We start from the raw sequence: 27,990 nt of genomic DNA, 5'->3' as shown, positions 1-27,990 counted from the left end.
CAGAGACTCGGATTGTAAAACCCTTTAAACCAAATCCACTTTTCTTTGCTTAAAGAAGCTTAGGGTAGAGAAAGAGAGAGAAGAATGAACAGTTAAAATTTTCCATGACTAGCAGAAATTCAATCTCTTCTTTGTCTTTGAGAGAAAAAGAAAGGAAAGGAAAAGAAAAGAAGAAAAAGGTGAGGCTTAGCATCTATCTTGTATGTCAAGACTCTTTCTATCAAGATGTTTGATTCTTTAAGCCTACACACACTTGAAGTTTCTCAGATTCCTTTCACTTTTCTTTCCTACTTTCCTAGAAAATCTTTTGTTGTTCTAACGCTTAAATCCCTTTGTCTTTGCTTCAAGTCCTTCCAAACTCAATTCTCTTGAGAAAAAACATAGTATTTTTTTCCCACGAACCAAACATGGTCCCTCTCATTGTGTTGACATTATTCTCTCTTGTAACCACTTCATGTTCTGCTTCATTAGTTTCTGATTTTTATGTCCTGGTTGCACTTAAAAGCGGGTTTGAGTTCCCTGACCCGCTGTTGAGCTCGTGGAATTCTTCGGACCCTGGTTCTGTTTGCTCATGGACCGGAATCGGATGCTCCGGTGGCCGAGTTGTTTCCTTGGACTTGACCGATATGAATGTATGCGGCTCGGTTTCACCCCGGATTTCGATACTCGATAGGCTAATAAACCTTTCTCTAGCCGGAAACAACTTCACCGGAAGCATGGAGATAGCAAATATGAGTGATCTTCGATACCTCAACGTTTCGAACAACCAGTTCGACGGTCACCTGGATTGGAACTATGCAAGTGTAGGCAACCTGGAAATGTTGGATGCTTATAACAACAAATTCACTGCTTTGCTGCCTGTTGGTGTTGTTGGCTTGAAGAAACTCAGGTACTTGGACCTCGGTGGCAACTATTTCTATGGCACAATCCCCCCGAGCTATGGCACATTGATCGGGTTGGAGTATCTTTCACTGGCGGGAAATGATCTTCATGGCAAAATCCCTGGCGAATTAGGCAATCTGGTGAACCTGAGAGAGATTTACTTGGGGTATTACAATGTTTTCGAAGGTGGTATCCCTTCGGAGTTTGGTAAATTGATAAATTTGGTTCACATGGATCTCTCAAGCTGTGAATTGGATGGTCCAATTCCTCATCATCTGGGGAACTTGCAGTTACTTGATACTCTGTACCTCCATATCAATCGACTCTTGGGTCCGATTCCGAAGCAGTTAGGCAACTTGACCAACTTGGTGAACCTAGATCTCTCCCACAATGCGCTCACCGGAGAAATCCCGTCTCAGTTCGACGATCTCAAGCAGCTCAGGCTATTCAATCTCTTCATGAATAGACTGCATGGCTCTATTCCGGACTTCGTAGCTGACTTGCCTAATTTGGAGACGTTGGGGCTATGGATGAACAACTTCACCGGTGTTATACCCGAGAATCTCGGTCGAAATGGGAAGCTGCAGTTGCTTGATTTATCGTCCAACAAGCTAACCGGTACGATCCCTCGAGGCCTGTGTGATTCGAATCAGTTAAGGATATTAGTTTTGATGAAAAACTTCCTTTTCGGGTCTGTTCCGGAAGAACTGGGGAGATGTTATAGTCTCACTAGAGTCAGGTTGGGGCAGAATTACTTGAATGGTACTATTCCTAATGGTTTCATTTACTTGCCTGAGCTGAATTTAGCCGAGTTGCAGAACAATTACCTTTCGGGAACCTTGGCCGAAAACAGTAACTTGTCGTCGAGACCAGTTAAGTTAGGCCAGCTTAATTTGTCAAACAATCTCCTCTCAGGTTCATTGCCGTATTCACTTGCCAACTTGTCTTCTCTTGAAATCCTTTTACTTAGCGGAAACCGATTCTTGGGTCCGATACCGCCTTCTATAGGTGAACTCAGGCAAGTTTTGAAGCTTGATCTTAGTAGAAATTCACTTTCCGGTATCATTCCACCAGCAATTGGGCACTGTTTTCATCTTACATACCTTGACATAAGCCAAAATAACCTCTCTGGCTCAATTCCAATGGAGATCTCCAATTTGCATATCCTGAGTTACTTGAATGTATCTAGGAACCACTTAAATGAGTTCATTCTGAAAAGCATTGGATCAATGAAAAGCCTCACGGTTGCCGACTTCTCGTTCAACCATTTCTCCGGGAAGTTACCCGAATCCGGCCAGTTTGCCGTCTTTAACGCTTCATCTTTCGCAGGCAATCCTCAACTTTGTGGTTCTCTGCTCAACAACCCTTGCAATCTGACAGCAATCTCAAGCACCCCTAGGAAGGTCCCTGGGGACTTCAAGCTAATATTTGCAATAGGCCTTTTAATATGCTCTCTAATATTCGCCTCTGCGGCTATTATCAAGGCCAAGTCGTTCAAGAAAAACGGTTCCGATTATTGGAAGATGACTGCGTTCCAAAACCTTGAATTCACCGTCTCCGACATCCTCGAATGTGTCAAAGACGGCAATGTGATCGGAAGAGGAGGTGCAGGCATTGTTTATCATGGGAAAATGCCGAACGGTATGGAAATCGCAGTGAAAAAGCTTCTTGGCTTCGGCACAAGTAGACACGATCATGGTTTCCGAGCCGAAATCCAGACGCTAGGAAACATCAAGCACCGGAACATCGTCAGGCTGCTAGCGTTTTGCTCCAACAAGGAAAACAATCTCTTGGTCTACGAGTACATGAGAAACGGGAGCCTCGGAGAAGCGTTACACGGGAAGAAAAAGGGTGCATTCCTAGGATGGAACTTGAGGTACAAAATTGCAGTGGAAGCAGCTAAAGGCCTATGCTATCTTCACCATGATTGTTCGCCATTGATCGTTCATCGAGACGTGAAATCAAATAATATCTTGCTCGATTCAAGCTTCGAAGCACACGTTGCTGATTTCGGATTGGCAAAATTCTTGGTCGACGGGGGTGCATCGGAGTGCATGTCAGCTATTGCAGGGTCCTATGGCTACATTGCTCCTGGTATGTACTAAACTTGATCCCCTTCGTCAAATTGTGTGCCATGATAGTACTATTTATTGGTATTAATGTTAATGTTTATGTTATTTTAATCTCAGAATACGCATACACATTGAGGGTAGACGAGAAAAGCGACGTGTATAGTTTCGGAGTGGTTCTTCTAGAGATGATAACCGGCCGACGACCAGTAGGAGAGTTCGGAGAAGGTGTAGATATAGTACATTGGGCTAAACGAGTGACGAATTGTCGAAGAGAAGAAGTTAGCAGCATCGTAGATCCAAGACTAACATCCGTGCCCAAAGACGAAGCAATGCACTTATTGTTCATCGCAATGCTATGTGTACAAGAAAATAGCATCGAACGTCCCACCATGAGAGATGTTGTTCAGATGCTATCGGAGTTCTCTCGACAGTCTCCGGACTATCAACCATCGTCTTCTTCCGTCATTCGAAAAAAGTTTTGAAAAGAAGAACATTACTGAATAAATGAATGAGATATTTGAGTTTATGAATTAGGAGATTTGGTGAGCCAGAAATATATAGGATTAGGAATAATATCAAAGGATTGCAACCTTAACAATGGGGTCTTGTATTATATTCTATATTTAACTGCCACACTCAGTTTTGTTTTATATTTAAATTATTTTTTTAGGTGTCGTTCTAATTGATTAATAATATTATTATTATTACGATATTTTCTAATGGTGTTGTGTTACATAAATAATTAAATAAGTATTAATAGTTAGTTAATTAATTGTTTTTATAAAAAATAATTGTTTTGATCAAAATTAAAATATTAAGAATTAAAGTAATTCAAAAAATGTTAAAATAATTATTTTATTGAATTTTAAGGATAAATTTAAATATGTTACTATATTTTAATAATTTTTTACACTATGTATGTATGAAATAATTATATTTTTTATAAATATTTTTATTTATTCACATTTAAATAATAACAAAATACGGTCTAAAGCCCAGACAATTCACTTAAAACCCTTTTTAAATCCCACAACGACATCGCCTTTGAGTGCTGTTTGGAGGCTGAGAAGCTGAGGGAAAATTTTACTATATGAAATGACGGGAAGTCCCAAGCACTCTCCGAGCACAATCACCGAATCCAGGCCTTCTAAGATACCTAAAACCCAAGATCACCGCGACCAAGATCTAGAAGATAAACAACTACAAGAGTCAAGCATGAGCAAAAGCCCAAGAATCCAGCGCTATTTAGTAGCTATTGAGTACATTGGAACTCGCTTCTCTGGTTCGCAGCAGCAGCCCAATTGCCGCACTGTCGTTGGCGTATTAGAGGTAGTACCTTGTTCTATGTTTTCTTTTAATCGCCAAAAAGCAAAAAAAAAAAAAAAAACTCTGAAATTTCGAATTTCGCGAAGTCATTTGGTATGCATCTTAAGATTTATTTATTTATTCTTGGATTTGGAGTTTGAGAGAAAAGTGTGCATTTCGAGTTTCATGTGCCTTGTTTCATTTTATTGCAAGGTAAACATATTCTGGTTGAGTTAATGATCAGGTTTAAATAGTTATGTTTTGGTTATACAGGAGGCTTTTCATAAATTTATTGGACAGCCGGTTTCAATTTTTTGCTCAAGCCGAACCGTAAGTCTTCATTGCAAACGCTTACTTCTCTGTTATATTCTGTTATTATACTCTTTAATCATCTTATCCATTGTTAATTGTATTTGCTTTAAGGACTACTTTCATGAATTAATGGACGTGCAGACATTGTTTGGTTGAAATAATACTAATGATGCTGACCAGTATTATTACCAAAAAGTTCACTTGTAGTTATAATTTTTCTAAAGTAATATACTTTAATTTGCTTGATTTGGACATATAGTTCCATTGCGACATGGCTGTATGCTATTCAATGTTGTATCAATTAAATTTTTTTGTCACTATTGTAGGATGCTGGTGTACATGCCTTATCAAATGTTTGCCATGTAGATGTGGAACGAATAAGCAAAAGGAAGCCTGGCGAAGTGGTGAGTATCATTTCCCATTTGGTACTTGAAAAGTGTTGACATACATTTCCTTATTATTTGCATTAGGCCCTTTTTCCCTGATTACCATTTTTCATTTCTTACTAGGAAATGGTTGAAGCGTTCTCTCTTATTGTTTGATTTACTTTTTTCCTTTGAATTTAAAGTAATGGAGGCTTAGGTGGAACTCATGTGCATGTATATGAGCTGATGTTTAATTTTATGGCATTTTTGATTGCATGATATGGATGCCTCAATGTACATTTTACTTGTAGTAGTATTTTTCAAATAACTAGGTTATAAGAGTTTATGTCTTTATGACTTATATAATGACGTCATCAAGCTAAAATGCAGTTACCACCTCATGAACCATCTGTTGTTAGAAGAGCTGTGAACCATTTCTTACAGGTGTGTTCCTGTTGATCTTTCTAGTTTGTGTTAAGATGTTGTATGAGTCTCCTACTCCTGTTGTCTTCAACCCAGGATTGCTAACTTTTATTCTTTCTTTTTGTAAAACATATATACATTATCATGTTGGTGTTTAGTGTCCAATAACACATTGTTTAATTTGGTTTACTTTAGAAGAATGATGGTGATATCAGTGTGATCGATGTTCGATGTGTTCCAAATGATTTTCATGCCAGATATAAAGCTGAGGAGCGCACGTCGGTATTTTGTGATCTAAATTTCACTTTCTACAATGTGACCACTTAGCTCAGCTGAAAAATATTTTAGGTGGTATAATTCTTTGATGGAAGTTGGCACTTGCTTCTAAAACCTTTCAACTTTACCCTTTCTTCCAGTTACATGGAATCATGGTTAACATGACATTACAATTTAGCCATTTTTGAAAGTTTTGAAAAAAAAGGATTAAAATGTGTTCATCCTGTTGCTAAAGCCCTTTTCTAGTAGATGAGTTTGTCAATTGCATGGTGCTTGTGTTTTAATTAAAACATAAATCAGCTGTCTTTACTTGTGTATTGAAATGGACCTTGGTACTCAAGGATTGAGGGAAGCATATCATGATATGAAAGATGAAAAAAAAACTACTGCATGTTTGAATCATTACTTTAAGAGCAGTTATACTTTATTCTGTCAGCTTACATCATGCTTTTTTTAATTTTATTTTTAGCTGTCATATGTGAACAGAATATGTTTGTTATTGATATTTTTCCCACTTCTAACAAGTGCAACAAATAATTTAAGCAAATTCACATGATATTTTAGGTTTTTTCATATTTTTTATAAGAATTGAAGGCCTCGTTAAAAACCCTCTTCTTGATTAAAGGAGTTTTAAACAAACTCCTCAATCATCGGAAGGAGGAAAAGAGTGCCTTAGGATTTCATTGAACATAAGAAATTACCAGATACAACCAGAAATCCACCCCCAACATAAACAGAACACCAGAAACATTCGAAAATAAACCTAAAAAACAGCAAAACTCTGCCTAATCCACCTTAGCTTGGCCCGAAAGACACCACAACACCAAACAACTATAATATAAGCCAAATAAAACAAACGACTCAATCCATATACACCAAGATCAACCACAAAGACCAAGAGTTTCCACATAAAACGGATGCAGAGGAGCAAGCATCGAATCTCCTCCTAACTGCACATATTGCTCAACTTGTCGACGGAGAGCAACCGAACTTCCAACTCCAAAAGCAAAGATCATATGTAATTCATCTGCCAAAACTTCCACTGCCGTAATCTGCCAAAACCTCCAGACTCAAAATCCAGATCTTTCCCTAACATTAAGGAGTCTGTCTCTACCTTCTTTAGACTCTGCCCCAATGCTGGAAATTCCAAATCATAAAGGAATCTGCCTGCAGAATCCTCGCGTTGCACCTTATTCTGTTTAAACTTGCTTCGGCAGTGATAATTCTTCCTTTGAGGAGCCGAATTTTTGTCATGAAAAGAATGGAGAGAGGTAAAATTATTATAATTCCCCTCCTTCACTCTGTGTTTCTGCCTGGAAATGTGCGAGAATGAATCATCCCTCAAAGATCGTGCACCACCTTTGATGGGAAAATCAATTAAAAAATCCTTCATTCCCTCCTTGGCACGTGCTGTCATACAATAATTCTTGTTGGCATTTTCTGCCTCACTCCCCTCCAAAACCAGCACTATCTCGTGTTCCACCTCCTTTGTTCCCCGGTTCAGCATGGCCTCACCATTTAATCTATTAAATGCACTATTATTTATAAGGCCCTCTTTAAGCACATCCTCCACGACCTTTGACTCAACTCGACCATCCAACATGGGGAAATCTGAAAAATAATCCTTCGAACCCTCATACGTTCAGACAAACACCTATCCTTATAGACATCCACTGCTTCTCTCTCCGCATGCACCAGCTCTGTCTCGTGTTCCCCCACCTCCTCAATTTGCGAATGAACCGTCCCCTGACCACAACAGCGCTCCTCAGACCCATCATCATTTCCTCGCCTATGTTCCTGTCGTCCTCGCCCTCACCCGACAAGAAACAACCTCTAGACCCACTCCCCATACAACAGAAAGCATTTTCTTCTTCCTCAGAACACCTCCCGGGACACTGCACCTCCGATGAGTTAACGTTTCTACCAGCTTCTTCAGCACACACTTTTACTATTATTTAATGCTTTTTTCATATTATTTAATGCTTTATGCAAGAAAATCCCTTTAATACAATTAGAAGCACGTTGATGTTTCTTTAGTGTTCTAAAAATGCAAGACAGTGATTTTGATTTCATTGCATTCCATGAATTGAACTAAGATATATCTCTGAATCTACGGGAAATGATTTTGTAGGTACTTTTACCGCTTGGTTTCTGGCCCTGAACCTTTGACTGCTTTTGAAAAAGAGCGGGTGTGGCATGTACAAGAGAACCTAGATCTATATGCAATGCAGGTGGGTTTTTTCATTGTGATTCCTTGTTTGATTTAATTATTGATTTATTCAAAAAAAAAAAGTGAACTTAATTGGTATACTTCCAGGAAGCATGCAAAGTTCTTGTTGGACATCATGATTTTAGTTCCTTCAGGGCATCAGGTTGCCAGGTGGTTACTTCTCTCACATGCATGAAGTATCATTATCATGTTTGTTACATGGCTACACATGCATGTCTATGCCTAAACGACATAATTACATGTGTAATATTTCCTAACAGCTTAGAATATGAACTTCCCATCTTTCTAGTTTTGTTGACTACTTGAAGATGAATGTGTAGGCAAACTCGCCAATCAGAACTTTAGATGAACTTCATGTCTGTGAAGTACCTGCAACTCCTTATTTCCCATCAACCACTGAGAGGGAACAGAGTAATTCAAGCTCAAGCAATTCTCATTTATGCTCTATTAAGCCTGAGGTTGAGCTCCCCATTAATTCATTCTCCAATACTGATGATGTGGTAGACTCAAATAATGGTAAAAGTAATCTAGAAGAATTTGGAGTAAGGAGAAGACACCGCTGCTATGTGGTAACAGCACGTGCACGCTCCTTTCTTTACCACCAGGTTTCAGTCGTTGCCTCCTTTATATATGATTCTGATTGCCCGTTTGTGAGCTTTGTTCATTACTTTGTACCAGTCTAAGGGAGAAAACAATTTAATAACTTATTATCTCTATTTTGATGTCTCCTTTGTCTTCCTGATACTAATCTTTGTGGGATATAGCTTTTCACTTATACACACACACACACATGTACGTATATATTTTGATCATCTGCCGGGTTTCATGCAGGTTAGACTGCTTGTTGGTGTTCTCAAATGTGCTGGCACTGGAGAGTTGACAACTTCTGCTGGTATGTTTTCATTATATGTGCACGTAGGCAATTGTTTAATCTGCTCTAGTTTTTGACCTCTGTTATCTTTTCCGGGTCGGTGTTCATGCATCGAATCAAATGAAATGATTACAGTGGAAAAAATTCTGAATGCAAAGACGGTGACTGCTGCAAGTCCAATGGCCCCTGCATGTGGTTTATACCTCGGACGTGTGAAGTATGATCTGCCATGATCATGAGACGCTTAAGCTGCTGTTTCCTACATGAACCTTTATTTTGGACAGGAACGAGATTTATTACAAATACACTAATTTTTGTTTTCTTTATTTATAATTTCATTAGTATGGTTAATTTAAGACTCTTGCTGTAGTTCATCACTCTTTATGGAGTTGCTTCTTTTTTACCAAGAAAAATCTGGTAATGGAGTGAACCAAACATTCTCTTGCATCAAGTTAAACAGTTGAAAATTTTCTTCAGACAAACAACCTCCTTTTCTTTTACATTTTTTATTTAATGTTTTGGGTAAATTATATTAATGGCCACATAACTTTCAAGGTGTTTGCACTTTGATCATCAAAATCATTGAAATCAATTTTTTTTTCATTATAGTCATTTTCGTTAAATAAAATTTTCATTTTGATATTTGCACCGTTAAACCATTAATACTATATGACATGGCACATCAAGATATCAATGACGGCTGAGTTAGCATTTTTAATGCAGTCTTCATGTATTGTTTTATCATTAAGTTATTAGATGATATTAATTTATTAAAAAAATGATATATGCATGCTAACTCTTGTATCATGTCATCAGTTTTCGTTAATGGTCTAACGTCTTGTGATCGAAACAATTTTTTTCAATAAAATAATTTCAATTTTGATAATCAAAATACAAACGTTTTAAAAGTTGAATGGCCGTCAGTATAATTTACCCTTACATTTTTATATAAAGTAACAAATATATACACGGCTGTTACGGAATAATATACGTGAACTATGTATCAAAGCAACGCATAACGTCCAGAGCTAAGTGTCAGACGACCAACCAAATAATGTAGAACAAAAAGGATTTGTATTTCTTTGGCAATATAATTAATTGAAAGTCCAGCCAACCACAACTGCATTTGATATTTGCAGAGTCGAAGTTAGATAAGGTGGTGAACTACCAAACCCAAATTTGATCTACTCAATTGTCTAACCAGACAAGCTACAATCCATGGATTTTTGTATAAAAACTCAGCACCAGCATTGGCTTTCTTCAACTTCCAATCACTCATTGTTTCATACATTAGATTCACTAGCAAATGGCACCTTTCAATTGCTTCATCTTAGCCTTGTTTGCAGCACTGACGTTTTCCAGCATTGATGGCAGTCTAGCAGTTCGTCGTCTTCAGCAGTTACCACCCATGCCTAAGATACCAACTTTACCGGTACTGCCACCATTGCCACGGCCTGCGACACCAACTTTACCGGCACTGCCGAAGCCTGGCTCACTACCGCCACTTCCTAGCATTCCCAACTTGCCTACTGCCCCAAAGGTTACCCTGCCACCACTGCCAAACTTTCCTTCGATCCCCACGATTCCAACTACTATTCCCTCTATTCCTTTCCTCTCTCCACCACCATCAACTAGCAGTCCTTGAGACTATATGGCTGCTATCAGTGCTTCAACTTCTTAGTATGGAGATGGTAGACACTGTTTCACTCATATATTTCAGTCCACTTCTTATTGTTTTATGTTGACATTTATTTTCATCATCTTATATTGATATTTCTTGTACCTTGTGATTTCTATTATGGATTTGGATTATATTTTGTGTATTCCTACTTTCTCTCTTTCTCTTATTCTCAAGGCAAATCTCCAAAACATTAATGGAACAACACCACAGAAAACAGACGATGATCGACTGCGTCTCTCCCATTTCATTAGACAAATCACATAGTTAACAGTAAGCATAAAACACCTTTGAAAATAGCAGCTCACAGATCTCAGAACACTTGGAAATCATTCAAGTGAAAGAACGGGTTATGACTTTTCACACAGCAAATGATGAAAACAATGATTGAACCCTTTATCTAGGATGAAAAAATATAGTTATATGATTAAAAAAAATGGCGGAACTAAAGGAAACTTAGATTGGAGGTGTAAATTGTAAACCATAAATGTAGATTATGCCTAGTGTCTGAGCATTCTTGTGTTTTCCATCTAATAATTTACAGTGGTAATATGCATATCACCTAGTTTACCATGCCAGTTTACAAAGTTATGTCAAATACAACTTGACAAAGGGACCACGAGAAATACCATAATCTACTTCATGAAAGTCTCAATAGCTGCATGAATTGAACTAGTTCGAGAACCCCAATTCTGAGCCAACGAATGAGGGCCAGGAAAGAGAATTCCACATAAGTTAAGGAGCACGAGATTCTCGAAGCGGAAGCTCTCCAACATTTTAGATCTTTGTTGCCTTTCTTGAGACTCCTGTAATTCCATGAACACCATTAACTCGGTGCACGAACTAAATACATAGTAGCATGTCATAGAAATGCAAAAATGCGTATGTGCAAAATAGAAACCTTGAACTCTTGAAGCATCACTTTGCTGATAACTTAATAAGGTGCTTAAGCCTTGTCCCAAAATAATAGGAAGAAAGTTTGCAGTACACTCTCCGAGCTAGAATGGAAATGGGATATTTTGTAGTAATGATGAAGGGACACAATGGATGACTATATTTTGGAAACCGGAAACAAGAGGGGGTGGGGAAGGAAAAAAGGGATATTGGAGAAGAGAAATACCTTGTATCTCTGCTGCTGAACTTCTTTACTTTTTTCCTCATTTTGTGATGGAGTAGATCCTCTCTGGTTTAGGGCTACTACACCGGACTTATCCATTGCTTCAGGCAGAGATTTTCTACTCGGCTGCTCTGACAAGCTACCTCTTAACCGTGATTGCTCTTTTGTTCGATGACCATCTTTGTTCATAGGCTTCATCTCATTTTCTTCCTCATCCTCATCCTCCTCTTCCTCTTCTTCCACGTCATCTTCCTCCTCCTCCTCATGCCTCCCCTCCATATGGCTATATTGATGCTCAGACAACTCCCTTTTCACCTTTTCTCCTTCACCTTCCACCTCGGTATCTGCATATGGGTCCACTGATTCATCCATATTTGGTGATAAATCATCACCGTAAAAACTACCAACAGGTGAAGATTCCTACATTCAAGAAATGTAGAAGAGAAGCCAATCTTCTGTTTAGAATATGAAACATAATTCTTTTAACGATTGATTTAACCTTAAATGTAAACATCACTACATCAGTCCAATAAATTAGCAGCAGCATACCTCTTGCTGGAAATCCTGGACTCCACTCTGACCTTTATTAGCCATTCGAGCATTTGCCTCACACTCTCTCTTATGCCGCTTCAAGACGCAAATAGCACATAAACAATCACTTTTATGTCTCCTCCTGCAAAATGAAGGATGAAAAACAATTACAGATATATATATTGGGGGGAATGCAGATGAAACTGTCCATTGCACAGGAGAGGAAGGGGAAAACCCCACCAACAACATACCCATGTTTCTTTTTCATTTTTGATTGACTGCCTTTTATATGCATTTTCCCCTGGCTGAAAAGTGCACCATCGTCGACATCACCACCATCAGCACCTGATAAAAAGGAAATAAAGACTTCTAGTAAAGCCATGTATGTGATACCAAAAAAAAATTCCTCAGCTCCACATAGGTAAACAATTTTAATGTGAAAAATAAACAATATTTCGATGTTTTGTCTTTACCAACACAAGAGTCAGAAAGGCCTATAGCATCATAGATGCATTAAAGAATACTTGTAATTCAAAAAACCTTCCTGAAGAACTAAAAATGACAGAAGAATAAACAAATTCCGTATAAAGAAAAACAAAATGCATCAACTACTAGGTACACAAGTCAACATCAGTCCTCACCATTTGCTCCTTTTGACCGTTCAGTGTATAATCCTGCTGCTGTCCAATACTTCATGAAGTTCTTCTTCACCCGCCTCATTAGGTCCAAGATAGCATTACCTTTGTTGTTGTACTTGCAACAATTATCCCAAATGTATTGTACGTCCTTAAACACGTCCTCTGAATCCATATGCTTGTCCTCATTTTCAAGATTGTTGCATATCGTTCTAAAATCCATTGGTGTGTCTATGATATCAAAATAGTCCTACGTTTTGATACAGAAAGAATTAAACAAGTAAAACATATCTTGTTAGACTTAACAAAAAGGGAATAAGAAACTATATGGCATATAAGGCAAGACATAAATGTATCATCCAAGTAATTAAGCCACATATAGCAGGAGCTGTAACAATAAATACAGAAAGCCATTGGCTTCCCTACAATGAAATTTCTCTTAAGATGTTATTTAACTCCCTTAGGAGGACAATATCAATAGCCATAATAATAAAAGTGCATAGATAATCCAGATATGAATAAATTACTAATTATCTACCATCGAAAAACCTCTCGACTTTTGAATACCAAAGAAAAAAAATGCTGCAAAATCTGAAACCTTATAAGTATAGCTTGTTATTCACACTTACAGGTATCCCTAGAGCTTCAGGGTTGACAGGCTCATTGAAGGGAGCAGCTGCTTCCATTTTCATCACTTTCTTGATCACCTAAGAGAAAACAACAAACAGAAACAATGGTAAGAAAATAGGGGGGGGGAGTAAACAGTAACAGAAACAAAGTAAAACCTCCGGCATACCGTTAGAGCAGAATCTAATTCTAGCTTATTATACCGAGAACCTAGACGATGCATCTTTGCTTCTTTCTGGAAAGAACCCTCACGTTCTGCGGCTATGGCATTGCCACTCTTATCAGCATTTGAACCAGCCAACATCCTAGACGACTTAATCTTGATACTTCCAGCTTTCCTCGACACACCACTAGAAGCACCCATTTTCATCTCGGCTGACGAATTAGCACTGTCTTCCATTTTCTCATAAACCACACCTTGTCTCTCAAACCCTATTTGTGGACTGCTCTTGTCGGTATCACTATGCGAAGGCACATCGGAATTAGCACTGTCTTCCATTTTCTCATAAACCACACCTTGTTTCCTTTCTTATGCCCTTTTTTCGCTTCATTTGTCTAAACAGAAATTGGCCTTTTTCTTACACACTACAACCAACCATAAAATAACATAAATCAACTCAATATCAATTCCACTAACACAAAGTTTACTTCTTTTTTTACTAAAAGAATTAGATCTTTTTCCCTCGTAAAATTTCCCAGTTTAAAATACCCAGAAACCCAATTCTCAAAAAACCCTAGAAAGTTCTGTTCTTCTCTGTTCTCTCAAAAACAACACATGGTGGAATGAAAACGCAAGAAACGCTACACTTAACAAGAGAAAGTAAAATTCAAATGGCAATTTGGGCAAATCGTGGTTTGAACACCGAAGAACAAGTAATGGCGGGGCAATTTAGCAATCACCAAAAATTTAAAAATATTAAAAATAATATTTTAAAAGGAATACTAAGTAAAAAGGATCTTTTTTTCTCTTTTAAAATTAAGAAACAAATAAAAGGGAATAATTAGTTTGGGAAGAAAGAGAGTGAGTGTTTACCTTGTGTAGCGGGTGTAATTAAGTAATTGAAAAATCCCGTAAAGAAATTAACGTTAGGTATTTGGAGATTTATTGACTTTTAACGGAGATGGATTTGAGTTTCCAAACGTTGTTCCTTAAAGAATTATCAGATTCGCCGCCGTGGTATTTATATTTAGGTTATTTCCATCCTTTTAGCAAAGTTTACCCGACTCTATTTTTTATTTTAAATTAAATTATTATTATTATAACAAAATTCATCTTCTTCGTATTTTCAAAATATTTCAATTAAATCTCTATAATTTTATATTTATACTATGTAATTTATACTTTTAAACTTTTAATTTTACAAAAATTAAAATAAGTATCAGATACCTTACTACCACCATTAATAGGTATTCGAATTTTATAAATACCCAAGTTTTAGGATTAAAGCACATACAATTCATAGGTACCTAACACTTCGAACACCCAAAAATGGACACTTCTAGTATTGATGCTATTTCACTCCACACTTGTTAGCATTGAAATTAGAAACTTAACACTTAATTTATCATTATCGTATATGATTTTTATATTAAACTAGCTTAGACTTAAGAATAAATTAATTTCTCTATTATCATAACAAATAATTTATCATTAACTTGACAAAAGTGAAAGTTAAATTTTAACCATGCATCTACCAAATAATTTTCTAGATACATATACATCCATATCAAAAGAGGAGAATTTCTTGTAATAAATGGGTACGTGATTACAACAAATGATAAAGGGGAAAAAGTATATAAAGTTATACAAATCTACATGATTTATATCATCTGAAAATAGTGATATATATCCATAATATACATATACACATACATATAAAAGTCTGGCTCTGAAACCATGTCAACTTAAAAGTCGAAACCGATTAAATAATTGCAGGCATTGTCTTTACCTTACCGAAAACATAAACTCACCAGGGAAAAAAAATACCAGAGAAAAACAATTCAACTCATCAGACGGTGGTGGTGATCCCCCCACGACCATTTTGCTTAATAGCTTCCTATATATTCATACAAAATATAACGTTTCGCTTAGTAACTTCATTCGTTCAATGATTCATGTTTCAGAAGTTCAATATTAAAACACTGCCAATTTGAATCAGCATAATTCCACCTACGGCGAAAACGGTGGGTAAAGTCCGTTAAACATCATCATCTTTTGGATCTTCCTCCTAGTGGAAGTGTTGGAAAAAGAAAACTAAACCGAGTTATCGGCAAAACTGAATTTCTATAGTCTGGCCTGATGTATAGCTAACGCGGCAAACTCGACTGTACAGAGTTTTTGAAAGGCAAATACACAATGAACAAAGAAAGTCTTGTTTTCCTTATGTCATTGACAAGTTAATGCAAGCGAGACAGGTGGAATATATGGAAGGCGGGGATGGACCGAAGGGGACAGTCGCACCCGTCGAAGTTTTAAAGTCTCATATAGTGTAGGTATTTTTTTGTATTTTATACTGATTATCTAATTTTAGACCCCAAATTTATAATATAACTTTCTAAAAGTTCACACCTCTAACCTAAAATCTCGTGTACGTTCCTGAAATATGCTTAACAATATTGCACACATTTGCAACCAAACTACAAATGCATGACATGCTATTTCCTAAAATATTCTATTTTGAGATCATTTTGTTTTCACAGTTGAAATCTTTCAATCAACTAAGGCATTTTTCATAATATATTGGGTCACCCTAGATGCTTAAAAGCTCATTATTTTGCAAACCCACTTGGTCACAACATTGTGTTTTTATTAGCGGTTGGTACATTTCCAAGACTAAGCTAATTAGTTAACATGTCCAGTAAAAATATTGTCCCTACTAAATATGTACTGTATGTTGTAGCTTCATTGTGTACTAGGGACATTTAGGAGTATCATATAACTTTTATGCAAACAGCATAATAGTATGGCATATGACAAAAAATAACAACCATTAAATACTGGTATAAGAGGTTGCCAGTTCCGACCCCAAAATATTTGAAGACACACCAATCTTCTGTAGAAACTTTTCCATGTTTGAAGCCATTCTAGCCATGTGGTTTTCCATAAGGGTATATTTTTCCTCCATGGCCTCCATTTTCACCGCCATCTTACGCACCTCTTTATTTGCGGAACTTTTGGCCTCGGAAGCCATCCTCACAAGGGCAGCACGGCTAGGCCTTGAGCCAAAAATACCAGTACGATTGGGACCCATTCCAGAAGTTTCCACGCAGTCATCTTTTTCTTCTCCCATAACTTGACACAAGGTGTCATTTGACTCATCACTACGTTGTGAGTTATTCTGCTTCTTAGCTTCTTGTTCGCGGATCTTTGACTGCAAAGAAAAACACAATTGTTCAACTTGCAAAATTTATCAAGGGCGGATGCACAAGATTTACATATAAATCTGCAACTAGCAAAAGAACGGTTGAGTCACTTATACATACAATTAATTTTGCCGCAGTTTCGTCAACAGGCTGTCCATACTTGCGTGTATGTGTTAATATATAAAGCTCAGCTCTAGTTGGTTCCTTCCCATCAGGCCTCTTGTTTGGCTATTTCCACAACAAAAGCAACAGTTTCTTTCAAATATGGCCAAAGCAAAATATGAAACATGCATGTAACTACAGAAAACGAGAAATCACCTCCTCCTCAGATGGATTGCATAACTCTTGGTCCCTGACGAATGTCCACACGTCTGTTTTTTACGATTAGCCTTATTTCTCTCACAATGCTTCTACAAACGGAAATTATAGACAACAGGCTTACACATTTTAACGTTAACTACCAATAAAATTTGCAGCTGGATAGAGGTAATTTGAATTGACAATCACTTCTTAGCGTGTACCTTTGTCTCATCAGTGTTCCAGTATGAAATAAGGCTTGGCCATTGCTCAGGAACAACCCTTGGATCATGTACCTTCAAGCGCTCTTCATCCGTCTTAAGAGAATCGTAATATGTTGCCTTTAAATCTGCTTTCCAGTCCCTCCATTTTGTACCGATAGCCTGCATGACCCAAGACTTGCCACTTGGATCAATGTCAAACTTCGTCTATATAGCAAATGGAAGAGGCAAAATGTCAATGAAAAAGGAAGTAATATGACACAAAAGGACACAGCAAATGTTTTATCATGCCTGAACATATTCCCACATGTCCACTTTATAAGAATCTGGCACTGCCCTCCGGTGAATAAAAGTAAGGGGTGCTCTGTGTCCATTCCGTGCTATAGTGGCCAGGAAGCAGCTTAGCTTGTATGCATTTGGACCAACAGGCTGTCCAAGCTTGTTGATCTGGACAAATATCCGTTCACCTTCTGCCTTGTCGTCCAAGAAGCGGCAGCGAGTAGGACCTCTTCCTCTCCTCCTTTTTGTGAACTTTTGCTGTTCCAGGCTCTGTGGGGTCAGCTCGGGCTGGGATTTGGCACTGCTCCTGATTTACTCGGTTAGATTTGTTGGGGCCAGCAGAATACTTAAGTGCACATCTAATACCCCTCACTGTTGAATCTGTAAGAGACATGTGAGAATGTTCTGCAAGAAGGGGAAAGAAAATCAGATGTGCCACCCGAAAAGAAACACTAATATGAAGAAGTTACATCAAGATTGAAAGAATCAATCGTTTTCAAATAAAGGAAATCTACAAACTTTCACATCACCTAAGCAAAATAACTCTTAGCTGAAGCAATTTAACAAGCAGCTAAAGGCTATTCCAGATAATCATGTTTAGCTTTTATTTGTGTTCACTACTGCTTTCTTGCTGGTGCTGATGGTTAAATTATCAAATGGCATATAAGATAAGACCATCTATACAATTTATATAAACACAAGGGTAAGCAGATAGTTCCTAGATTGACACAAAAGCAGCATTCAGATGGTACCAATATCGACATTATCTTGCAGCTGGGACGACTGAGGCTGGCAACGGCTTGTCTTCGTTTGCTGTTGCTGTGGCTCACTAGATTCCCCATGGCTCAATGGGGACCGCATGGGATGTGATTGGCCAGGGAGAACCATGGAATCCACTGGATAACAGGAAACGTAGCCACGGGACCTTGTATAATCTGCTTGAGGCAGCAAGTGTGAGTGTCCTAGGGAAGAAAAATAGATAGTCGGAGATATGTGAAGAAACAATCTTGAGATTCCTTACTTTGATCTTTATCACATACAACCTACCATTAGTGTTGATGGAAATCGATTCCGGGAAATCAAAAGGACTAGCCGCCTTAACAACCATCTGAGTTGCTCTGCAATCCAACTTTTGCAGTGTTTCCTTCTTGATCTCCACTAACTCCCCCACCTTGAAGCTAGACTGGAGAAAAAAGCTTAATTCCAACAGTTCAGAGGTACTCCAATTAACGACACTTCGCAAAACGCCAGAGGTACACTCCCTTCCGAGGAAACTGGCCTCAACCAATCGAACCAGAAATTTAATTCCAGAGCTTTTTCTTTCAGAGCTTTCATTTTATCTTCTTTCGACTGAAAAGTGACTAAGCATGAGTTCCTGGCATACCCCCAGCTCACCACTTTTGCAGTTATACCATCGTTGTGCAAAGCTTTCTGAATTAGTTCCACATCATATGATTGTTTATGTATGCCAGTCATCGACCTCTTTAACCAACACCGCTCCTCTACAGGGATGAAAACATACTAAGGATTCTTCGAACTACTACGAGCCCCTACTTTAAGCTTATTATTTCCCACCAGTTTCTCACGATAAGAGCTCCCATCATGAAACTTATTGTACACCAAACCTTTGCCTTCAGTACCCTTTGTTTTAGTCTCATCCCTCCCTCTTGCCGATTTCTAATATTTCGCTTCCTTGACCGAAACTCTCTTCCCATCAATCATTGCATTATCTACCTTTGCTACTGCTTGCAGAAGATCCTCCTGGCTCTCAAAGTGGACAAAAGTAAAAGTCGAATCCCTGTACTTCGGTCTCTTGTTAACAATGGGGATAAACACCTTAACAACCTTGCCATGGAGCTTGAACCGTTCCCACAAAGCTCTCCTACTAACTCTTTTACTTAGATTATGACAAAAGCAGACCAAGGGCCTCCAGCGGGGAGAGAGCCTTGAACTTACTTTTCGTTGGCCATATTCACTAGAATGGCAGGGATACGATCTAACTGATACATATTTCTCATTATCAATAGCTAATATTTTGTTTTTCCAGGGTGCGAATTTCAGGGACTTGCCTGGTGTAATAGTTGGTGAAAACAATAAAGTAGAGTGGGACACAACAATGGACAGAGTGTTGCTCAAATCTGGATAACCATTGGTATTATGTTGTCTACAACTCTTATTGTTTATTACATTGTTTTCGTTCAAGTCTTTTCATTTAAATTATGTTTACAGGTGCCAGATTATGCCATGAAATTTGTCAAAGGGAGATCAACCAAGTAAGCATCGCTTAACTATTATTGACAAATTTTGATTTTGCTACAATGCTATATTTTGCACAACCTTATGTGATCACTGGAATTTAGGCCATTCGGTCGTTTGTGGTTGGATGAAATTGTCAACACAGTGGTAACAAGGGCTGAACCTCACAATCAGGTTCCTTTCCCCCTTCTCTTTTTATGTATTGGATTGCCATGATTAAGGATGTTTATGGGTAGGGATGGTCATTTCCCTTGTACCTGACAGGTTTTGACCTGACCTAACCCGGTTAGGTCGGTTTTCTATTTTGAAAATTTGGTATTGAATATGATTTTTAAAAGGGTGTAGTCGGGTTTGACCTTTGAGTTTAGGATGAAAATATTTGAATTTATTTAACACAATATTATAATTATACCTTATATGTTTAGGAATAATTTATATTCTATTTTTTAAATTAAATCATTATTTTATCTAATATATATATATATATATATATATATATATATATAGGTTGAGTTGGATGTGCGGTTTTTAATCTAAAAATTTGAGATAAGTGGGATTCTCCTAAACTTCAATTTTCGGGTCAGGTTCGAGTGGGGTAAAAATTCAATTCTACTCGAACTCAAGGCCATCCATATTTGTGTTATTTAAATATATTGTATCTCACTTCAAAAGCCAAACCTTTTTGGCAGACGGTCATCCATCCTTCCCAAGATAGGGTGCTTACAATCCGTGAGAATGCGAGATTACAAGGATTCCCGGACCGCTACAAACTTTTTGGGACTATTAAAGAGAGGTTTGCTGCGTTTGCACATAAAATTTCAACCCAATTTTGGTATATGATATTCTTATTTTATGTTGATCTTGTTTTATTTTCATTTCTGCTTACAAATTTTTAACAGTTGATATTAAGATCGTGATTTGAGTTGTTCAGTTATAAAAAATTTACCAATATCAATTTTATTAGGGATATTAAAGACATATTAAGATAAGTTGTTAATCTTGGTCAGAGAAGCATAGCATAGGCCAATTATAAGCACACTTTTCTCTTGCTTTTACCAGGTACATACAGGTGGGAAACGCTGTCGCTGTTCCGGTTGCAACCGCATTGGGATTTGCTTTCGGTTTGGCTTGCCAGAATTTATGCGACGACGAGCCTCTGATGACTCTTCCTTTCAAGTTCCCAGATTGCCTTGCACGGTCTTCACACATACAAGGAGATGATGGTTCTGATTGAAGAACAAAGTTTCCTTTCAAGTTCCCAGATTGCCTTGCACGGTCTTCACACATACAAGGAGATGATGGTTCTGATTGAAGAACAAAGTTTCCTTTCAAGTTCCCAGATTGCCTTGCACGGTCTTCACACATACAAGGAGATGATGGTTCTGATTGAAGAACAAAGTTTCCTTTCAAGTTCCCAGATTGCCATGCACGGTCATCACACATACAAGGAGATGATGGTTCTGATTGAAGAACAAAGTTTCCATTCAAGTTCCCAGATTGCCTTGCACGGTCTTCACACATACAAGGAGATGATGGTTCTGATTGAAGAACAAAGTTACAAACAAGTATCAGTTCTGTTAACATCACAGCATTGGTTTCCTCTTCTCGGTGACTTGTATGAGTTAATTATTTAAACTATGATGCATTGATGGACAATAATCTTATTTGTATTTTTGTTTAACTACTAATTTAAAGCCGGGGCTTGATCCGTTTCCTATATAATTTCATTTTTTTTCTCTTTCTTTGTTCAGTCCTACCAGATAATAATACATGTTGAATTCGTACATAAAGTTAAACCATGTTAGAAGTGGCTCATTTTTAAAAAAAATACAGATTGACCCCTAAAATTCTATATACTTTTCAATTTAGTTCAAAATTCAATTGAGTCTTGAAATTCAAAATTTTACCAAATTCTCAAAAGTTTCAACCCTAATTTTAGGGTGAACAATCTTGTTCTATGTTGATATTGTCTTATTTTTATTTTATTTTACAAAAATCTAATAATTGGTATTAGAGACATGTTTTGAGTTGTTTAATTTTGAAGAAATTTGTTGATGTGGAACTTATTAGTGATGTTGGAGACAAGTAAATATGAGTTTTGTTACAATGAGTTCTCAATTAAAGGAGTAATTTTTAATTAATCTAGCGGTGCTTCAACGGAAAACAAGGAAAAGGATTCATTGGAGAATGATGAAGAACTTGCTCCATCAGGAGAATGGAAGTCTGAAGAACTTGCCCCTTCATCAGGGGATGATGAAGCTCTTCCACCAAGCGATGATGAAGAACATGCATCTTCATCAAGCGACAGTGTGCTCTTTCATCAGAGGACAACGATGAATAAGTTGCTCCTACAATGAACTCTATTTGCATTGAGAAATTCACTTTTAATGTATTGAAATATGTAAATGATCACCTATATTAATCAGTGGCGGATCCACATATTTAAAAATGGAGTCCAAAAATTTCAATGCTTTTTTTAACAAAATGGGTATGTAGTTTTTTCTCACTCCCTTAATATATTGAACTATATTTAATAAATTATTTAAAATAATGAGTATGTTAGGAGCCAAATACATTCGTCCCTGATATCAATATAATTCAAATAAAGTTCAGGATCAAATATCACTATGGAATAATCTTAATGAGCTCAAAGGTTCGTTGGGAAGACAATAAATACTTGGAGGAGATTTCAATGCATTGCGTAATAGAAGTGAGAAATTATAAAATAGTGGGAACAAATGCAAGGACGAAGATAGAATATCAGTTCTAGGGATAAAATATAATTAATTATAAAAAATAAAGGTACAAAATCAAAATAAATTAAAACTAGGCAGTCTAATTTAATATTTAGAAAAGAAGAGGACTATAATTTCGTCTTTTTGGATAAAACGGTCAATATTCGATTAAGAGGAAGAATGTTTATGGACTGAAAATCGTATTAATTATTGAAGTGATCTAAATGTTATTTAATATTATTTCAATAATATTATTTAACATCTTAGGCTCCTTGCTGAATAATTGAATTATAAGGATCGTATTAATTATTGAAGTTATCTAAATATTATTTAATATTATTAACGTTTCAAAAGTTTATTTACTAATTAAAACAACATTTTTCTTTATTGTTATGTAAAAATATTTAATATCACATTTAGCATTTTAACAGCAGCCCTTAATATTGTTATTATCTATTTGGATGAATGAATGACAATATGAAAAATAAGATTAAATTATATTAGATTCAAGCATATGGATTAAATTCTAAATTTATATATAATAGAAGAATCACAATTATAATTTGAGAAAATCGCCTCAGTGACCAAAAAAAAGTTATAATATACGATTTTAACCAACTTTTTTTGGATTTGCCAAAATGACCAACAAAATCGCAACGCGAAATAAAAATCGCAACGCGATCCCCAGAATCGCAAATCAGTTTCCAAAATCGCAACGCGATTCTTGAAAATCGCAATGCGATAGTACAAATTCGCATTGCGATTTTCCAAAATCGCAACGCGAATATGAAAATCGCAACGCGAACACATAAATCGCAACGCGTATCCGTAAATCGCAACGTGTATCCGTAAATCGCAACGCGTATGGGTAAATCGCAATGCGTATCCGTATATCGCAATGCGTATCCGTATATCGCAACGCGTATCCGTATATCGCAACGCGTATCCGTAAATCGCAACGAGAATCTATAAATCGCAACGATAATCCGTAAATCGCAACGCGATATTTAAAGCGCCATTATAATCGCTACGCGTATTTTATTTTCAAATTACAAAAAGAATATTAAGACAAAATCCCGTAATCGCAACTCATAACCTAAAACCTAAAATCACAACTCAGTCCCATCTCCATCTCTCACTCTCTACGGCGAAGAAATCCGTCCCCATCTCCGAAGATTTCCGTCCCCATCTCCGGCGAAATCCCTCACAACCATTCACGGTCAGAAATCCCTCACAATATTCAGAAATGGAAAATCAACCTCCGAGGGTTAGTTTTTTTAATTATTTTTATTTTGAAATGTTTGCATTATTGTAGGTTTTTCATATTGAAACTGATGATAAGTTTATTGGTCATTTCAATAATAGATTAACCATTTCACTTAGATTTCATTTCGCGTTACGATTCTGTCGTTGCGATTTTCATTTCGCGTTGCTATTCTCTCGTTCCGATTTTCAAGTTAGTATTTGTCTTTGTCTTTGTTCTGTCTTTTGGTTGAAGTAATGCAATCCATTCAAGTTTCAATTTGCAGAAGAGTCGCAACGAGATAAATGAAAATCGCAACGAGAGAATGACTGTCGCAACGAGAGAAATGACAATCGCAACGAGAGAATCGCAACGCGAAATGAAAATCGCAACGAGAGAATCGCAACGCGAAACCAAAATCGCATTGCGATTTTCATTTCGCGTTGCGAATCTCTCGTTGCGATTGTCATTTCGCGTTGCGATTCTCTCGTTGCGATTGTCATCTCGCGTTGCGATTCTCTCGTTGCGATTTTCATTTCAACCAAAAGACAAAACAGTGTTGCAAATTTTAGTTTCAAGAATAAACTACTACTTTTATGTTTATTGTTTTTGTTATATCTTCACAGTGTAGTTTTTGGTATATCTAACTTGGTATGTTTATTGTTTTTGTAGAAATTTTTTTCGGCTCAATTGACCTTGAGAAATAAAGTCAGCCTGGCCACTACAATTGCAAAGAAGCTTTCACCTGCTCAAAGACAATTGTTTGAGGAAACCTGCTTCGGGCCATGGCTGAGAGTACAACATCCGGGTGGAGATGCTAATTTGACCCATTTGTGGCTTCAGACCATGACATCAAATCTACCCGACAGTATACAACGTGGTGAGGAAGAGATATGGTTTCATTTTCCACCAGCGTATACTTGTTTTGGGCGGAAGGAGTTCTGCTTAATCACTGGTCTACGATTCGGACACGATGATGTAGGCCGGTACACTCGTCATATCGCCCGCCCATCATGGTTATCCCGGGTTTTTCCGGATGAGTCAATGGAGAAGCCGAACCTACATGTCGACGACCTGAAGAAATTGTTTAATAAGAAAGCTGGTTTCACTCGGATGGATGACGTCGATGTTGTCCGAGTATGCCTTCTACTACTTGTGTATGCCGGCTTTTTAGGCAGAGAGGCCAGACAACCTATTCATCGGGAGCTAATAATATTGGTAGAGGACCTGAATGCATGGAATCTGTTTCCGTGGGGTTCGTATATATGGAAAGCTACTTGGACTAAGTTGTCGTCTGCCTTTGATGACCGCAAAAGTTTGCGGGGCGATGGGTCCAAATACACTTTGTCAGGCTTTGTTTGGGCCTTTAAGGTAAGAATTTCTATATAATGTTTCTAAAATTATAATTAATTATTTAACAATTACTAATTTTGTTATTATATTGTTTGTAGATTTGGATATTCGAGGCTTTCCCCAGCATGCGTACATATGCAATAAAAACGTCAAATGATATTCCCAGGGCTATTTCCTGGAAGAGGAAAACTCTGTTGGATTGGGAAGACTTAATACCATATGCCACAATAAATAATGTAAGTTAACACAAATACTTTCATATAATATATAAACAAGTTATTAATAGTAGACGTTTAACTTTGTTTGAGTTTTTATATTTTAGGAGGCTAACATTCCATTACAAAGACTGACACCCACGGAGGAAGAGCTTGCCACTGATTGGTGGCAAGCTAGTCTGAATTTTTTTGATGGCACGGATGATGAGCAGCATCCACTTCCTCCAATTCGAGAGCCATCACCTCACCTAGAGCCATCACCCGATCGACCCGACTATACACCTCTAGAACGAGAGCCATCACCTATCCCGTCACATCATCGAGCCTCTTCTCCACCATCACCTCATGATAGGCGACCGGCAAAGATGCCACGACTCCTATCTCCCTGTTCTCCACCTCCACCTCAACGGGATGAGTCAAGGGAGTTACGTGATGAGGTCAATGCCTTGCGTGAGGAGATCGGTACTCTACGCGATAACGATGGTGCATGGCGTGTGGAGGTGTCAACTTTACGTGGTGAGGTTGCCGCTCTACGTGAGATGATAGTATCGTTGCAGAATGAGGTTCATACTCTACGCAACGAGGTAAGTTTAAGATTTTCCATATTTAACTTAATGATAAATTTACTCGTAATTTCACTTAGATTAGCCATTTCACTTAGATTGCTTAGTAAATTTATTCGGTTGCTGCCAATTCTGCTAAACTGTGTATTCTTTAACACTGTGAAATAGTATTTGTCTTTGTTTTGTCTTTTGGTTGAAAGTAAATTTGTTCGGTTGCTGCCAATTCTGCTAAACTGTGTATTCTTTAACACTGTGAAATAGTATTTGTCTTTGTTTTGTCTTTTGGTTGAAAGTAAATTTGTTCGGTTGCTGCCAATTCTGCTAAACTGTGTATTCTTTAACACTGTGAAATAGTATTTGTCTTTGTTTGTCTTTTGGTTGAAAGTAAATTTGTTCGGTTGCTGCCAATTCTGCTAAACTGTGTATTCTATAACACTGTGAAATAGTATTTGTCTTTGTTTTGTCTTTTGGTTGAAAGTAAATTTGTTCGGTTACTGCCAATTCTGCTAAACTGTGTATTCTTTAACACTGTGAAATAGTATTTGTCTTTGTTTTGTCTTTTGGTTGAAAGTAAATTTATCCATTCAAGTTTCAATTTGCAGAAGAAGAAATAGTTTACTTTCGCAACACGAAACTTAAAATCGCAACGCGAAACCAAAATCGCAACGCGAAATGAAAATCGCAACGACAGAATCGCAACGCGAAACCAAAATCGCAACGACAAGATCGCAACGCGAAACCAAAATCGCATTGCGATTTTCATTTCGCGTTGCGATTCTTTCGTTGCGATTTTCATTTCGCATTGCGATTCTGTCGTTGCGATTTTCATTTCGCGTTGCGATTTTGGTTTCGCGTTGCGATTTTAAGTTTCGTGTTGCGAAAGTAAACTATTTCTTCTTCTGCAAATTGAAACTTGAATGGATAAATTTACTTTCAACCAAAAGACAAAACAAAGACAAATACTAACTTCAGGGTATTAGTTTGAAACATATTTTTCTTTGTTATCTGATGCATTTTGTGAACTATGATAGAATAATGACTTGGGTGAATACAATGCAAGTTTGAAACATATTTGTCTTTGTTTTCACTGTTTAAATATCATGTCTGTTTATTTACTGATTTTTGTATTTAATTATTTAGCGGCCCGATAGAGTGGATGCTTTACGTCGGGTTATGCTTGCACGACGGAGTTCACGCATCAGACAGCGTGCACGTGCTATTAAGTCTCCGTACACCCCAATAGTGCGAAGACACCGCAAGAAGAAGCCCGACTCGCCTGTCATCCCTCAAGAGTCCACTCCTATCGTTGAAGAGGCCCCCCCTATCATTCCTCGAGAGTCCCCTCCCACCGTTCAAGAGGCCACTGTCATCATTGAAGAGGTCCCTCCCACCATTCAAGAGCCCGATTCACATGGCGTCATATGTAGGCTTCTTGAGAAACCCTCTGACGTGCCGGACATGATGGATTCAAGTTGGCTCTTGTATGAGTTACCGGCCAGTACCATACCGGTATCTGAAGAGGAGAGGGAACAACTACCGGACACAATTCTGGATAACACCCTTTGGGCTAAGACCGCTGTTGATTTTTATCTACATGAGCGGAGCCAGGGGTGTTTCACTGACATATGCAAGCTCACCGATGATATCTATTTGTTGCTTGATCGGTCTTGGTGGGGCGTATTATTAGGGGTCGAAGACAATGGCTATTTCGATGGGGGGGTAAGTCTTATATTTTTCTTATATTTCAATTTGATTAATTTTTTTTTTAAATTTATGTAAGTCACTAATATATGTCTTTTTTTGTAAAACAGCATATCGATGCGTGGGTGACACGTCTTCTAATAATAAGAAAACTTAAGAAAAATAAAAATATACGATATACAATTATGCCGACGTCTTTTCACGCCGTTCACTTGAAGAATGCACGAAATGAATCATTTGATTTGGGCAATGGACAAGCTAAACTTTATCCTGCATGGTGGGAGGTCGATAAGGTTAGTATTTATTTTAGATTGAGTTTAAAGGTTTTATGAAATAAGTGCGCAAATGAATGAATTATTACTTATGATTGCAGGTGTTTATCCCTGTTTTGGAACGTAAACATTGGATTCTCGTCGAGCTTCAGCTCCCATCCCTTAAGA

General features: G+C 37.5%; 6 protein-coding genes across 8 annotated transcripts; 4 read left to right on the top strand and 2 right to left on the bottom strand.

Annotated features, from left to right (window-relative positions):
• The first annotated feature begins 35 nt into the window (after positions 1-35).
• On the top strand, positions 36-3,576 carry LOC120134087 (leucine-rich repeat receptor-like serine/threonine-protein kinase BAM3). Its single transcript, XM_039150561.1, has 2 exons — positions 36-2,976; positions 3,072-3,576. The coding sequence occupies exons 1-2, from the start codon at positions 408-410 to the stop codon at positions 3,434-3,436; spliced, it is 2,934 nt and encodes a 977-aa protein (XP_039006492.1). The 5' UTR covers positions 36-407; the 3' UTR covers positions 3,437-3,576.
• Positions 3,577-3,963: 387 nt separating this feature from the next.
• On the top strand, positions 3,964-9,025 carry LOC120134090 (tRNA pseudouridine synthase A-like). 2 transcript variants are annotated; one of them, XM_039150565.1, is made up of 10 exons: positions 3,964-4,283; positions 4,533-4,589; positions 4,898-4,975; positions 5,327-5,380; positions 5,558-5,637; positions 7,767-7,866; positions 7,953-8,015; positions 8,186-8,470; positions 8,697-8,757; positions 8,872-9,025. In XM_039150565.1, exons 1-10 carry the CDS (start codon positions 4,050-4,052, stop codon positions 8,967-8,969), a joined length of 1,110 nt encoding a protein of 369 aa, XP_039006496.1. In that variant the 5' UTR covers positions 3,964-4,049; the 3' UTR covers positions 8,970-9,025. The 2 variants fall into 2 exon arrangements, with proteins under 2 accessions (XP_039006496.1, XP_039006495.1); XM_039150564.1 differs by having other exon boundaries at positions 5,555-5,637.
• Positions 9,026-10,042: 1,017 nt separating this feature from the next.
• On the top strand, positions 10,043-10,381 carry LOC120134261 (protein PELPK1-like). Its single transcript, XM_039150724.1, has one exon. The coding sequence runs from the start codon at positions 10,043-10,045 to the stop codon at positions 10,379-10,381; it is 339 nt and encodes a 112-aa protein (XP_039006655.1).
• Positions 10,382-10,915: 534 nt separating this feature from the next.
• On the bottom strand, positions 10,916-14,469 carry LOC120134088 (bromodomain-containing factor 2-like). Of its 2 annotated transcripts, none has more exons than XM_039150562.1 (8): positions 14,358-14,469; positions 13,494-13,909; positions 13,327-13,404; positions 12,704-12,947; positions 12,314-12,407; positions 12,081-12,204; positions 11,535-11,951; positions 10,916-11,220 (listed from the first exon to the last, which is right to left on the bottom strand). In XM_039150562.1, exons 2-8 carry the CDS (start codon positions 13,821-13,823, stop codon positions 11,050-11,052), a joined length of 1,458 nt encoding a protein of 485 aa, XP_039006493.1. In that variant the 5' UTR covers positions 13,824-13,909; positions 14,358-14,469; the 3' UTR covers positions 10,916-11,049. The 2 variants fall into 2 exon arrangements, with proteins under 2 accessions (XP_039006493.1, XP_039006494.1); XM_039150563.1 differs by lacking the exon at positions 14,358-14,469 and having other exon boundaries at positions 11,535-11,741; positions 11,775-11,951; positions 13,494-14,324.
• A 1,851-nt stretch (positions 14,470-16,320) lies between these two features.
• LOC120134091 lies at positions 16,321-17,779 on the bottom strand. The gene is made up of 5 exons (XM_039150566.1): positions 17,497-17,779; positions 17,209-17,412; positions 17,006-17,097; positions 16,808-16,915; positions 16,321-16,695 (listed from the first exon to the last, which is right to left on the bottom strand). The coding sequence occupies exons 1-4, from the start codon at positions 17,512-17,514 to the stop codon at positions 16,861-16,863; spliced, it is 369 nt and encodes a 122-aa protein (XP_039006497.1). The 5' UTR covers positions 17,515-17,779; the 3' UTR covers positions 16,321-16,695; positions 16,808-16,860.
• Positions 17,780-19,529: 1,750 nt separating this feature from the next.
• On the top strand, positions 19,530-20,977 carry LOC120134200 (putative DNA (cytosine-5)-methyltransferase CMT1). Its single transcript, XM_039150679.1, has 5 exons — positions 19,530-19,636; positions 19,714-19,757; positions 19,845-19,914; positions 20,430-20,533; positions 20,800-20,977. Exons 2-5 carry the CDS (start codon positions 19,729-19,731, stop codon positions 20,972-20,974), a joined length of 378 nt encoding a protein of 125 aa, XP_039006610.1. The 5' UTR covers positions 19,530-19,636; positions 19,714-19,728; the 3' UTR covers positions 20,975-20,977.
• Positions 20,978-27,990: the final 7,013 nt, after the last annotated feature.

The sequence above is a fragment of the Hibiscus syriacus genome, unplaced genomic scaffold (genome assembly GCF_006381635.1).
Source record: "Hibiscus syriacus cultivar Baekdansim isolate YM2019G1 unplaced genomic scaffold, ASM638163v2 tig00110597_pilon, whole genome shotgun sequence".
Classification (NCBI taxonomy): domain Eukaryota; kingdom Viridiplantae; phylum Streptophyta; class Magnoliopsida; order Malvales; family Malvaceae; genus Hibiscus; species Hibiscus syriacus.
The sequence above is the reverse complement of the archived record's forward strand: the minus strand, read 5'-3'. Positions and strand labels throughout refer to the sequence as shown.